We start from the raw sequence: 12,924 nt of genomic DNA on the forward strand, positions 1-12,924 counted from the left end.
TTCATTCCGGGGAGGTTAGAACCAGTTGGGAATCATATGCTCAGACGTGTGAGATTTGTTTTGGAACAATGAGCAAGCTATATCAATGAAACTATGAAGTTATTATTCTATATAATTTTACTAGTATATAAATCGGAGCATGTAGAATCGGTTGACTATATATATACATATATGTAGCTGCCATAGGAACAATCGGACGATTTCTAGAAGAATGACCAGTAATTAACTCTGAACATTAAGTAACTATGATCAGTAATTAACTCAGAACAGTAAGTATCTATGACCAGTAATTAACTATGATCAGCAATTAACTATGAGCAGTAAATAACTCTGAACATTAAGTATCTATGACCAGTAAGTAACTATAATCAGTAAGTATCTCTGAACACTAAGTAACTCTGATAAGTAAGTATCAATAAACATTAAATAACTATGATCAGTTACTAACTTTGAACACTTGTAAACAATGACTTGCAACTTTTGAAACACAACACATATCTGAGACGTGGCCGGTAGCAGTCGCTTCATTCCGGGGATGTTAGAACCAGTTGGGAATCATATGCTCAGACGTGCGAGATTTGTTTTGGAGCAAATTAAAAACAAGCTCTTTGAATAAAACTATAGAGTTATTCTTCTATATAATTTTACTAGTATATAAATCGGAGCATGTAGAATCGGTTGACTATATATATACATATATATAGCTGCCATAGGAACAATCGGACGATTTCTAGAAGAATTGCCACTAATTAACTCTGAACATTAAGTAAATATGATCAGTAATTAACTCAGAATAGTAAGTATCTATGACCAGGAGGTAACTATGATCAGCAATTAACTATAATCAGTAGGTATCAATGACGTTAAGTAACTCTGAGCAGTAAATATCTATGACTAGTAATTATGTATGGTCAGTTACTAACTTTGAACACTTGTAAACAATGACTTGCAATTTTTGAAACACAACACATATCTGAGACGTGGCCGGTAGCAGTCGCTTCATTCCGGGGACGTTAGAACCAGTTGAGAATCATATGCTCAGACGTGTGAGAATTGTTTTGGAACAAAAATAGTAAGCTCTTTGAATAAAACTATGGTATTATTCTTCTATATAATTTTACTACTATATAAATCGGAGCATGGCGAATCGGTGTACTATATATATACATATATATAGCTGCCATAGGAAAAATCGGAAAATTTTAAGAGAAAAAATTATCACTATTCAAGTTCTCAGCAGATTTTCTCAATATTGAGTATGCAGACTTATTGACCTAGTAAAACCTAACATAGGACCGGCTTCTGAATTGAAATTAATGAATTTTAGCTGAGTTATTAGTTTTTCAATGTTTTTTTTGTTAAATTATGATATAATGTTATGGATTCAAATAATGCTAATATTTAAAACATAGATTTGATCGATTTCCGATTCGATCCTATAATTCAATTGCAAACTGCGAGGGGATATAAACATACTTTTAAATATTTTAAAAATAAATACTAATTCTTCTCTGTGCTTCTCTGGTATATATTTTGTATATGGGAACAATCAAAACTGGTCAGCAGATTCTTTTTAGTTTGTTTTTATTGACGGATCTCTCATTTTCTCGTCTAATTGTTCTTTTTTCTTTTGGGTTCTTGGCTGGGCCCAAAAAAATAAAAATGGGAAATACATTAATATACAAAGTTGATATATTGAAATCGAGACGCGAGAGCGGTAAACGTAAAATGAACAAATCGTACAAAATGTATATATATATATATATATCAGTATATATATAATTTCCATAAAAATAATACAAAAACAAAAAAAATATATTATTATTTCACTTTCTTCACTTTTTTTCTTTTGTTTTTCATCAACATTATTGTTTTTGATCACAGGTGTTTTTTTAGTTTTCTTTTTTTTTTTTTTGTGTATGTTTTGTTGTTAAAGAAATCATAAATAAATTAATTGGAAAACCCGATTTCAGACTAATAATAAAATGTAAATAAAACTGTAATCAAAATACCAAACGGAGTCGCATTGCAAAATTAAATAAGAATAATTTCGAAAAACAAAGAAAGACACACATCTCTCAGGGATGAGAGGAGGGGCGAGGAGTTCTTCTATAAGAACTATAGAACTTAGTTCAACTAAGATATTGGGGGAGGCGGTGAATCCCCCATTAGATATATAGCAATTGAGCCATTATGGTTGACTTAAAGGTTAATCCAATCGTTACAGATTTATGGTTTATGTTTAATGGTTTATAGTTTATGGTTTAGTTAAATATTTTGCCATCGGCCCATGCACTTGTGTCGTGTCTACTACGTATAGAAGCAGCATTAGTTTATCCGCACAATCTCTCCTCAAATGGTTCTCTCTGCATCCCTCGCCTTGCCTTCGTTAGGAACAATTCATCGGTTACAAGGAGGGAAGGTAGGAGGTTGGTGAGGAAGGAGTTAGAGGCGGCCTTCTAGGCCGGAGAAATCTTCAAAAGGTAACCCTCTGCTTTCGCTCTGGCCCTAGACTAAGGGTTTTAATATAAAACAATGAGCTATTGAGGCCAACTCCAACGGCAATCAGCACCTTTCCAGCTGCTCGCAGGATTGCGTTTGCGGTTTCTTGCCCTTACGCTTCAGCGATCGACCATTGCTCCCATTGCCACTACCCATGGCCAGATCGGTCTGGTAGGGATCAATGGCACTGAATTCGGAGCCACCAACGCCGCCATCCAACTGGTTGTGGTCCGCCAGCTTGCTGTACTTTTTCCGAGAGCGCGAGAAGAGGCTCAGCAAAGAGCGGAAGCGGCTGGAGCTTGCCGAATGATGCTCATGCTGGAGTTGGTAATGCTGCTGCTGATGCTGCTGTTGCTGCTGGTGAGGATGATGAGGATGCGGCTGTCCATCGACTGGCGCCTCAACGGACTTGGATTTGGTGATGTGCTTGGGACGCTGCTTCCTTTGGTTCTTGCTCTGTTGGCGCTGCTCTTCGGCCAGCAGGTGCTCCTTCATCTTGATCACATCCGGGTGCGGCTGGACATCGAGCATCCGTCGTGTGGTTAGTATAGAGTTCTCTTGCATTTGATAGCCGCTACTGCCGTTCACCGCCGTTTCACCAGCAATACCCTGGAGCACTTCACCACCGGAGGAGGCTGTGCAGGCGCTGGACGAGGACAGTGATGATGGCGAGGCAGAGCGGTATGTGGCAAAGCTAATGGAAGCACTGGAAGTATACTGCAGCTCCGATCTGCTAGCTACCGTCGCTGGGGGCGATCCGACGCCGGCTGGCTCCTCGAAGCTCACGCTCTGGAAAGTCACCGAGCTCTTGCGGGATGTTGTTGAGTTCTGTCTCATTTGATTGGAGTCCAGCGACTGTTCCGCCTCTCCAGAGTCATCGTCATCGTCATCGTCATCGTCGTCTTGGTCGTTGTTGTCATCCTCCTCCTCCTCCTGCCTGGTAAAGAAGCAATGTCGCGGAAACTGCGATCCCGAGGCATTGCGCTGAAAGCGACCGCCTGCGTCTTCGTCGTCGCCAAGGCAATCCCGTTGGGCAGCCGTCAGCGGTGTGCTGGAATTGTACATGGTGAGGTCTCCGCTAGACTTGGAGTTCACCCGCTCGCTGCTGGCAATGATTTTCTTGATCACATCCCTATAAAAGGCATGGTCATAGGTGTTGTTATCCTCCGATGCCATCAGTTGCGTGGGCAGTGCCAGGCTATTGCTGCTTGTTGGTGGCGGATGTTGGGAACTGTCCAGCGAATGCTTCTTGCGTCCGACGGCGGGACTGTTGCCCAGACTGCCGCCGAAACGTGGCACTGCTGAGGCGGTGGTTGTAGCCGAGGCAGAGGAATTTCCAGACTTGAGGAAGTGAAAGCAGCCAGTGGGTCCTGTCACGGTGTCCGTTTCGGAGCTATCATCGGATACTAAATATAGATTTGGCGGCTGATACGGACTGGGCGAAAGATCTAGGCCGTACTCCTGGCTTCGGGCACGATGGTACATTGTCCTGCTGGCGCTGGTAAGGCTGCTGTTGTTGGAGTTGCTCTTGCTTTTGCTCTTGCTCTGGCTCTGGCTCTGGCCATTGGGCAGGGAGGCGTTCGAGTGGGAAGTGGGGTTAGTCTGGCTGTTACTGTGGCCGCTATTGCTAGTAGTTGTATTGTTATTATTATTTATATTAATATTAATATTATGGTTATTATTATTATTATTATTCTGGCTTTTGTTGTTGTTGACGGAGTTGTTGTTGTTGTTGTGGTTGGTTGTAATGGCATTGGTGGTGGTGATGACCTTACAATTACCAATATTGCTGTTGGGTTGTCGCGTTAGAAAATAGGGTATACCTGGATATACTCCTGCTCCCCCGCCGCCTCCTCCTCCTCCGTTAGCTCCCGCTATCGCTATCGCTCCCGCTCCAATTCCCATGCCATTGCTATTGCCCGGCGGTGGAGTTAACGAGGCCACCGGCAGCTGTTGCTGCAACTGTAACTGCTGCTGCTTGCTCTTGTCCAGATTCGGGGCACTCTTGCTGAACGAGGAGTGAGTGGAGCTCTGTGCGGGCCACTCCGGCTGGCCACCGCCGCCCAGTTGCGAGGGCAGGAGCGATCGCTCACGCTGGTGCATGGTGGATGGGCCCCAGGTCTTGCCCTTGTGCCCATCGGTAACTATTTTTATATAATACGATCCCCAAAAGGTAGAAAACCAAAATGAAATAAGAGAAAAAAGAAACGAAAAGGAAAATAATCAATCAAAACAGAAGAAGAAATAATATACAAAATAAAGAAGGAGGAAGCATGCCAAAAATAAGCACCAATTAAAAATAATCATACTGATACGGGGGTGGCATGATGACATACTCCTGGGACTAATCTCTGATCTAATCTAATCTCTAAGCTGATGGCCTGATTTCCATACATTCTTCGGGTTAACTGCATCCCAATATCCAGTATTTATAAGGAATTATAAGGAAAATTGCAAATTATATGCTTATACTCGGAGTACGAATGAATATTTATAACCTATCACAAATATTAAAAACATTGATATATTGGCTTTATAAATATCGAATTTATAAATTTAACGTTATATATTCGAAGAAATAACCGAAATATCATTGAAAATATCGATTTATGGCACTCATTTATATTAAAATGTTAAAGGATTGATTTAAATATCAACTTTCGCGTTAAAATTCGACACAGTATTAATATTATTTCACTAATTGGACAGCTTTTCCTTTTGTTTTCTTTTTTTCCTATAATTCCCAGCTAAGCTGAATCTCTGAGGGGACGTAGAGCAGGGCGAAGACAAAGGAAAATAGATACTCACGTGCCACGATGCGTAAGCCAGAGAGTGAGGGTGAGCCCGGCTGCTCCGCCTTGTCGCGTACGGCCGTTATGGTGTGCCGGAAGCCCGTCGGCAGTGATATCTGCAGCGGTTTGTACTGCAGGAATAATGGAAATATTCGTTAGTAAGGAAACTTTTCTCACACAACGACATTGAACTTACCTTTTTGCCCTTTTTGGGCCGGCGTTTCGTTGGCACCGGCTGCATCATGACCAACTCCCGTTCGATAAGCACCATTTCACGCTCCCGCAAGTGCTGCTCCTGGATCTTAAGGAGGGTAGCCTTTTCGCGTTGCTCGTTCTGCACCCGTAGCAGCTGCTCCTCCTTGTTGCGCAGTTCCTGTGGAAACGGAGACCAGAAGGGGTTTAGTAAAGGCTTAAAAGGTTTTAACAAAAACTGCTAACTAGAAACGAAGAACAAGGAACTAAGAGCTAGGATCTAGGAACTAGGAACCATGCAGCATGTGGGCTTAAGTGGGGCGTGGCGGGACGGTTATCCATCCACGAAACTGGATAACTTAGGGCAAACGAAACGTAACAAAAACACGGCAAGGAACTTAACGAAACTCAATGAAACTCAACTCAACGAAAAAGGCGAGCAGAGAGCGAGAGAGAGACCTGTTGGACGCGCTTACCTCTTCGATGGTTTGGAAACGCTTTACGCCGTTTGATGTTTATATATTTTACAAATGGAATTTGGTTTGTTTTGTGTTGTTTTTTTGGAGAGAAAGTATAAACCAAATTATTAGAATTTTATCAACAAACGACGGGGGATTGATTGGGGAAGTAAACAGAGAGTAATGGACAAAGAAGAACTCAAGAGCGGCCTAGGGCCAACAAAGAGAACGGTCTAGAAACGAGAAATCGATCTAGGTGAACTCGAAGGCGGTTCCTACCTTTTCTTTTTCGCGCAAGTCGTGCAGCACCTCGGCGATCTCCTTTTTCCAGCACTCCTGCATGTAGTGAAAGGATTCCTGCGGCGTCAGCGTAAACTTGGAGCGGGCAATGCTCTCCAGCTGCTTGAGTATCTCCTTGAAACCAGGTCGCTTGTGTGGATCCGTCTGCCAGCAGCCTAGGAATTTGGTATGAGTTTTAAAACAATTAAATAAAAGTATTCAGGAGAGGGAAAACTGTCTCAGGGACTGAAACACTCACTTTTCATGAGGGCACCCCAGGTTTCGGGGCATGTTTTTGGTATGGGCAAGGTCAGCGTGTTGACAGCCACGCCATAAGCCACGGAAAGCGGATCGAAGCCCTTGTAGGGCGTCTCGCCCGTTATCAGCTCCCAAAGCAGCACACCATAGCTCCAAACATCCGAGGATCTGAGGGATAGAAACCAAGTTACAATATGGATTTGCTTTTAGGAGAGCATTATTTCAAACTCACTTGGAGTAGGTGCTGACACTGATCACCTCGGGCGGCATCCAGGCATACGTGCCGGCGGCACTCATCCGCTGCGTATTGTACATTTCCCTTGCGAGGCCAAAGTCCGTGATCTTAAGCGTCTTCTGCTGCAGATGATTGCCCTCGATGGCCTCGTAAATGAGTACATTGGAGGACTTGAGGTCGCGATGAATGATCGACATGGGTGCCTCGTTGTGCAGGTAATTCATGCCTCTGGCTATCTGGATGGCCCAGTTAACGAGCACGTCAGGCGGTATCTTTCCTGCCAAAATACGATTAAGACTGCCGCCACGGGCATACTCCATCACCAGGCAAAGCTTCGTCTTCAGACAGACGCCTCGCAGGGCGGCTATATTCTCATGCTTAAGGGCCCAGAAGAGCTTGGCCTCCTGGAGCACATTGTCGCGCATATTGTCCTCGCCCGTCTGATGGGCAATCTTGATGGCCACCTCCTCGCCATCATAGAAGCCGCGATGCACCTTGCAGAAGCCGCCCGAGCCGATTACCTCCTTGATGTCCAGCTCCTCGTACTCGATCTCGTGCGGCTGGATATCGCCAATGGCGGAGGGGACATTGAGCTGTAGGGGATCGGCATCAGTCACAAAGTCCCTGGGAAAGACACCGACCTGGAGAAAAGGTTGGGAATAATGATTTCAGTTGAGTTTTAAGTCTGAAGTGGAGCAAAAGCCGCTACTTACCTTGTCTCCGATCTTGCCCGTCCACCAGCCAACATCGCCTGATACTTCGCTGTCCGTGGATAGCACAACAACGATCTGGCCCCGCCGCAGAGTCAGCTCGTCCTCGCCCTGTGCGTCGTAGTCATACAGGGCGGTCCAGAGGCTCCCATCGCCCACCTGCGGCTCTGCATCCTCCAGTTCCGCCTGGAGTTGCTGCTGGTGCTGGTGCTGCAGCTGCTGCTCCTCAGTGATGGGTAGCATGGCTCCGCTAGTCCTGATCCTGGCCTGATCCGCTGATGGATGGCTGCATCAAAGGCCCACACACGGCGACATGGAAACGCGCCCGTCTTTGTTGTGATTATTGCTTCCTGTGTGTTTGCGGTTATTTCTGCGGGAATGAAGGGAGGAAGGTGTGTTAGCACAACAACTGTTGGAAACGTGAAACTACAACAATTTGATTGAGGTTTCCATCCAGCTAATAGGACGTTTTCAGGACATTGCCATTTTCCTTCTTATTTTTCACAGCACAACAACAACAACGGGAGCAGCACACAATCAGACAAACACGAACACAAAACGCACACGGACTGGCACACACACACACATACACTTACACTGGCACAAGCACACGCACAGCACACCATTGTCAACAGCCTCTGGTCGCAGTTGCAGCAGCAGCAGTAGTGTCGCCTCCTGTTACGTCGTTGCCGCGCGGTCCTTCTCGAGTCGCCTGGAATCCTTAATGCCTCGCCACAGTCCTCGACAATCGAACAACTCTGCGTATTGATTTTTGATTCCGCATATGTTTTTAAAACATATATGTGTGTAAAAAAAAAACTAGAGTTGTGTTGTTCAAATGTGAACTGGTTTAATTGAACTGGTCTTTGGACCCAGCGGCCGAACTGGCTCCCGTTCCCTGTCAGTTCCAGTTTCAGTTCAGTCATTTGTTGCGTACTGGATGCATCCAGAAAGCTTGGAATTAGTCTTATTTATAATTAATTTGCTAGCTCATATTGTATCCCCAGGCCCCTTGCGGCATAAAGCTCTTTTCAGTGGGCTAATTCGAATTGGGGATGCGATTGGGAACTAGTTCCTGAGCAAGTCACACTAATTATACCTGCTGTCAGTGTTGGCTAACCTTTGGTTTTACTATTATTTTTATAAAATCTTGCGTCACAGTTTATCAAAAGAAAATCTGGCAACGCAGTTTTAAAGTTTTCATAAAACAGTTTTGGGGTTTTCCCAAGGAAACACTCATAAATCAAGAGATTTCACAGCCAGAAAATGAGCGCAGGCATTAATATGCATGGGTAAAATATCATGTAAGCTAGAAGTCATGAATGGGTACAAAATTACCGTTGCAAATGCACACTAAATTCTCATCTTCAAATGCTTATAATTATCAAGTCCAAATACTAGAAATTTTAGATAATGTTATTTTATGTGATCTTAAAATAAGATTTAGTTAAATTAAAATATATTATTATATGTATATACTATATCTCTTGTTAGTTTTTATTTTCTTTCTATCAACATGGATCAATTCGTAGTAATCCACTGCAAATTCCAAGGGTATAAACATTTTGGTGTTATTGATTTCTTTTAGGCACTTTAAAAAATCATACATGTTTTATATTTTCCATATTATACAGTATATACATAGTCTTTAAAAAAATATATATATTCATTTATTTATTATAATATGTATATACATATCTCTTGTTAGTTTTTATTTTCTTTCCATCAACATGGATCAATTCGTAGTAATCCACTGCAAAGTGCAAGGGTATAAAATTTTTGGTGTTATTGATTTGATTTAGGCACTTTAAAAAATCATACATATTTAATATTTTACATATTATACAGTATATACATAGAGTCTTTAAAAAAATATATGTATATTAATTTATTTATTATAATATGTATATACATATCTCTTGTTAGTTTTTATTTTCTTTCCATCAACATGGATCAATTCGTAGTAATCAACTGCAAATTGCAAGAGTATAAAGATTATGGTGATATTGATTTATTTTAGGCACTTTAAAAAATCATACATATTTTATATTTTACATATTATACAGTATATACATAGAGTACTTAAAAAAATATATTAATTTATACGTCATCAGACGAAACTCGACTGGGGCAGGAGAAGCCCTTCCCGAAGCGATTGGTGGATCCAGGCAGAGTTTAGCACTTTGTCAGCACTCAGCCTTGGGTGGTTTTGAAGCCACTGCTCCAGGTGATCATCATCCATGCCCGAGGGCATGCAGTTGAAGCCCAGATTGAGCTTTGGATCGGTTGCTTCAGCCAACTTGCCTCCGTTCTGTAGAAACAGAATCCTGGCCAAGCGATCCCCGTGCGGCTCGTAGAACTCGGCGTACAGGTTCCGGAACAGATTAAGACTCTTTTTCCCCTCCAGCAGTTGATCCTCCAAGGCATCCAGCTCAGATGACACCGCTTCCTCTTCCTCTACTGTCACTTTGTCCATGTCCAGCAGCAGTTCCTGCAACTCCTCAATGTCCGCAATATCCTTGTCGTAGCTATCCCCGAACTTGTCAAAGCACTCGGCCAGCTCCCGCTGCAGTGGCTCGGTGGCCGCCATTAGATCCTTGGGCCGCAGCTCCAGTTCCTGCTTTCGACAGATCCGCAGCAGCCAGTCCATGCTCACAATGTCGCAGGTGCGCGGCTGCTGCAGAATGAGTCGCTTAACCAAGAATGTCTGGTCGCCGGCTATACAGAAGCACTTGGGATCATTGGGCAGGGGATTCTCAACGATGCAGCCTCCATTCAGCACGGCCAGCTCCTGCAGCTGCCGCTTGCTATAACGCCCAGCCGAGCCGCTTAAAATGCAAAAACTAAGGCCATCGAACAGCTTAGTGCGACTCGAACTGGTTGGATCTAGCTCACAGCGCTTTTCGTAGACGGACAGTCCTATGCGGCTCCGTTCCGAAGGTGTCATTCGGAGACGTTTTCGCTTCGTTGTCAAGTCCTCCAATCGCAGCTGACGCTTATTTAGCTTCTTGATGGCCTTGGAACCCTATGGAGAAGACGCAGAAAGAACACAATTGTCAGAAGAATTATATAAATCTATATCTAACTAATTACTTCGCACAGATCGTTGAACTCCTTGAGCGTCATACACTCGTTCCAGGATTTGTCATCACGTTTCAGTTCGATGCGCGGAAAGTGCAACGATTTGCGGGTGAAGAACGCCGAATTCGGTGCCAAATCGGCCGCCTTCACCTGCAAGATAATCGAGTTTTGTGGCTCGATCCAGAGATCAGGGCATCCCGTCCGATCGTTCGCCTTGTAATGATACCACAGCGGTGGCGGCTCCTTGATCACATCGTGCCAATGTGGCTTCAGGGTGTGATTCAAAACACCCCTCTGCTGTGTGTTATTTGTGACGCAGCCAATGCTGAAGACCTCGTGGCGATGGGAGGAGGTGCTGCCATTTGATGCCGGCTGGAGGACGCCCAGCAAGAAGGATTCGATGAATGTGCGCTTGCGATTGTAGAAGCCGCCAACGATCAGCACATCGAACTCTGTGATAAGGCCCTTGATGTACTGTGGAAGAAGTTAGAGAGGGGATCATTGATGTTATTTATAAACTGTTTTAGCTCTACTCACATCCGCTTTATCTTTGTACCAGCCACCGCCCAGTCGCACTCCCGGCTGATAGACGGAGCCCTGCTTCTTCAGCACTATACCCTCGGCATTGGAGTCGAGGGCCTCCTGGAAGAGCTGGTTAAATTCCTCCACCGAGCCAATCTTGCGGCCACGCATCAATTGCAGCACGCCACGCTGTTCCACCAGCAGCTTCTGGAGCTTGTAGGCGCGCTGGATGTAGGTGTGGTCGAGAAGGCTCTGGCCATTGAAATACAAAAGATCGTAGACGACGAAGCAGGGCTGCCAGCTGCGGTCAGGCTTCAGGCTCTTAACGTCCGTGTTCTCGCCCTTCTCGCGGAAGCGCTCCTGAACGGTGTCCCATATCATCATCTCGCCGTCCAGGATAATGGACTGCAGACCCAGCGGCAGCAGGCCCCTTAGCTTTGGCGTCAGGGTGCCGACGCGGTCGTAGCTGTCCCCAAAGTTGCGTGTGTAATCCACGCCGTTCCGCGAGATGTACATGAAGCGGCCGCGATCGATATGCAGCTGAAAGCGCTCCCCATCCACCTTGGTCTCCAGATAGAGCACGTCCGATTGCATTAGCTCATGGATGTCGCCCGGAAAGCGTTCGCACAGCATGGGACGGATTTGATGGAATGGTCGAATGACAGCATTCAGATTTACGGGCTTGACATTGTCCTTGCTGTCCGTGGAGTTGGAGGTGCCACTGGCGTTCAGGTCAGTGGCATTGTCGGCCAGCAGGTTGCAAACATGGCCCAGATCCGAGCAGCGCTGGTAGATATCCTGTGCCTTGGGATGTAGGACCCCAAATATTTTCTGCTCGCCAATGCCCAGGCCCAGGCTCTTCAGCAGCAGTCGTATTAGCCACTTTTGCTCCTCCGGCGAGGCCTCCTGTGTAAACCGGATTAGTTCCTGCTCCTTAACTGGGGATGGACTTATGTCTTTATCTAAGCTTTGTTTTGACGGCCGTTTCACCCACCTGTTGTGTCCCCGTTAGCAATGGTGTCGAGCATTTCGTGAATGTGCTTGAGCCGCAGATTGCTTGCCGGATTGAAGCAGCGCGGCTTAAGAACGGCATAGACCACATCGCCGTAGTCTCTGTACATGTTTCCACTGCGGTGCTGCAGCATTATGGCATCGCTGGCTAACAGGAGTTGATACGTGATGAATAATAACTCGTTTCACCAGTAATCCCCCAATTGCCCCACTCACAGTCCTTGGCCAGCTGAAGCACCCGAATGTAGAGCCTGCCCAGCGCCGTAATCTGCAGCCCATAGTTGTCTCGGCCTGTGTCCGCGCTCGGGAGTAGCAGGCGCAGCACGGAGTAGAAGCTGCTGGCTCCGCTCTCCACCTGGTCGTCGGCCAGGCCGGTTTCCTTGCGAAAAGATTCGCGATGCCGGCAGAATGACTCGTAGTAACTCTTTAGCACATCCTCTTTGTTGGCAACCTTTTTGGTGGCCTTCAGCTTTTCGAACAGATCACAGATGTCCCGGAACTTGATTGTGCTGGATATATCCACGCTCATAGTGGCGTATATAAAGAAATATTATTTCACAATAAAATTTCTGTTGTGGGAAGTTCAATAGCGGTGACACATCAAGAAATATATCGATACTGGCACATCGTTATCAATATTATCGCTACTGTCAGGCAATCGATAGGTAATGCGCTTTTCAACCCTGGCCACCTGTGACACATATCGATAAGAGAAGGAGCTATCGGTTTCAATAAATGTAATGCACAATAAAGTAACAGGTAATCAAACAGCTAATTAATTTTCTTACTCAACAATTCGCTTAAACAGAACAGACCCGATGTTGAATACGGTGCAAGTGATGAGATCCAGCCAAACTAGCGCCAACTATCGCAACAATCGATAC

At 45.0% G+C, this 12,924-nt stretch overlaps 2 protein-coding genes across 6 annotated transcripts; both read right to left on the reverse strand.

Annotated features, from left to right (window-relative positions):
* Nucleotides 1–1,567: 1,567 nt before the first annotated feature.
* slpr (mitogen-activated protein kinase kinase kinase slipper) lies at nt 1,568–8,303 on the reverse strand. Of its 4 annotated transcripts, none has more exons than XM_020947334.2 (9): nt 8,023–8,287; nt 7,430–7,796; nt 6,714–7,357; nt 6,483–6,649; nt 6,224–6,399; nt 5,963–5,983; nt 5,491–5,667; nt 5,311–5,425; nt 1,568–4,646 (listed from the first exon to the last, which is right to left on the reverse strand). In XM_020947334.2, the coding sequence occupies exons 2-9, from the start codon at nt 7,667–7,669 to the stop codon at nt 2,566–2,568; spliced, it is 3,621 nt and encodes a 1,206-aa protein (XP_020802993.2). In that variant the 5' UTR covers nt 7,670–7,796; nt 8,023–8,287; the 3' UTR covers nt 1,568–2,565. The 4 variants fall into 4 exon arrangements, with proteins under 4 accessions (XP_020802993.2, XP_020802994.2, XP_086691375.1 ...); XM_020947335.2 differs by lacking the exon at nt 8,023–8,287 and adding an exon at nt 7,860–8,004; XM_086835249.1 differs by lacking the exon at nt 5,963–5,983 and having other exon boundaries at nt 8,023–8,303.
* Nucleotides 8,304–9,450: 1,147 nt separating this feature from the next.
* Nucleotides 9,451–12,673, reverse strand: DNAlig4 (DNA ligase 4). Of its 2 annotated transcripts, none has more exons than XM_020947347.2 (5): nt 12,257–12,673; nt 12,024–12,188; nt 11,045–11,967; nt 10,520–10,981; nt 9,451–10,451 (listed from the first exon to the last, which is right to left on the reverse strand). In XM_020947347.2, the coding sequence occupies exons 1-5, from the start codon at nt 12,567–12,569 to the stop codon at nt 9,537–9,539; spliced, it is 2,778 nt and encodes a 925-aa protein (XP_020803006.2). In that variant the 5' UTR covers nt 12,570–12,673; the 3' UTR covers nt 9,451–9,536. The 2 variants fall into 2 exon arrangements, with proteins under 2 accessions (XP_020803006.2, XP_086691378.1); XM_086835252.1 differs by having other exon boundaries at nt 12,024–12,184; nt 12,257–12,642.
* Nucleotides 12,674–12,924: the final 251 nt, after the last annotated feature.

This window comes from Drosophila serrata, unplaced genomic scaffold (assembly GCF_035046125.1).
Source record: "Drosophila serrata isolate PLE 108 unplaced genomic scaffold, ASM3504612v1 contig_276, whole genome shotgun sequence".
Lineage (NCBI taxonomy): Eukaryota > Metazoa > Arthropoda > Insecta > Diptera > Drosophilidae > Drosophila > Drosophila serrata.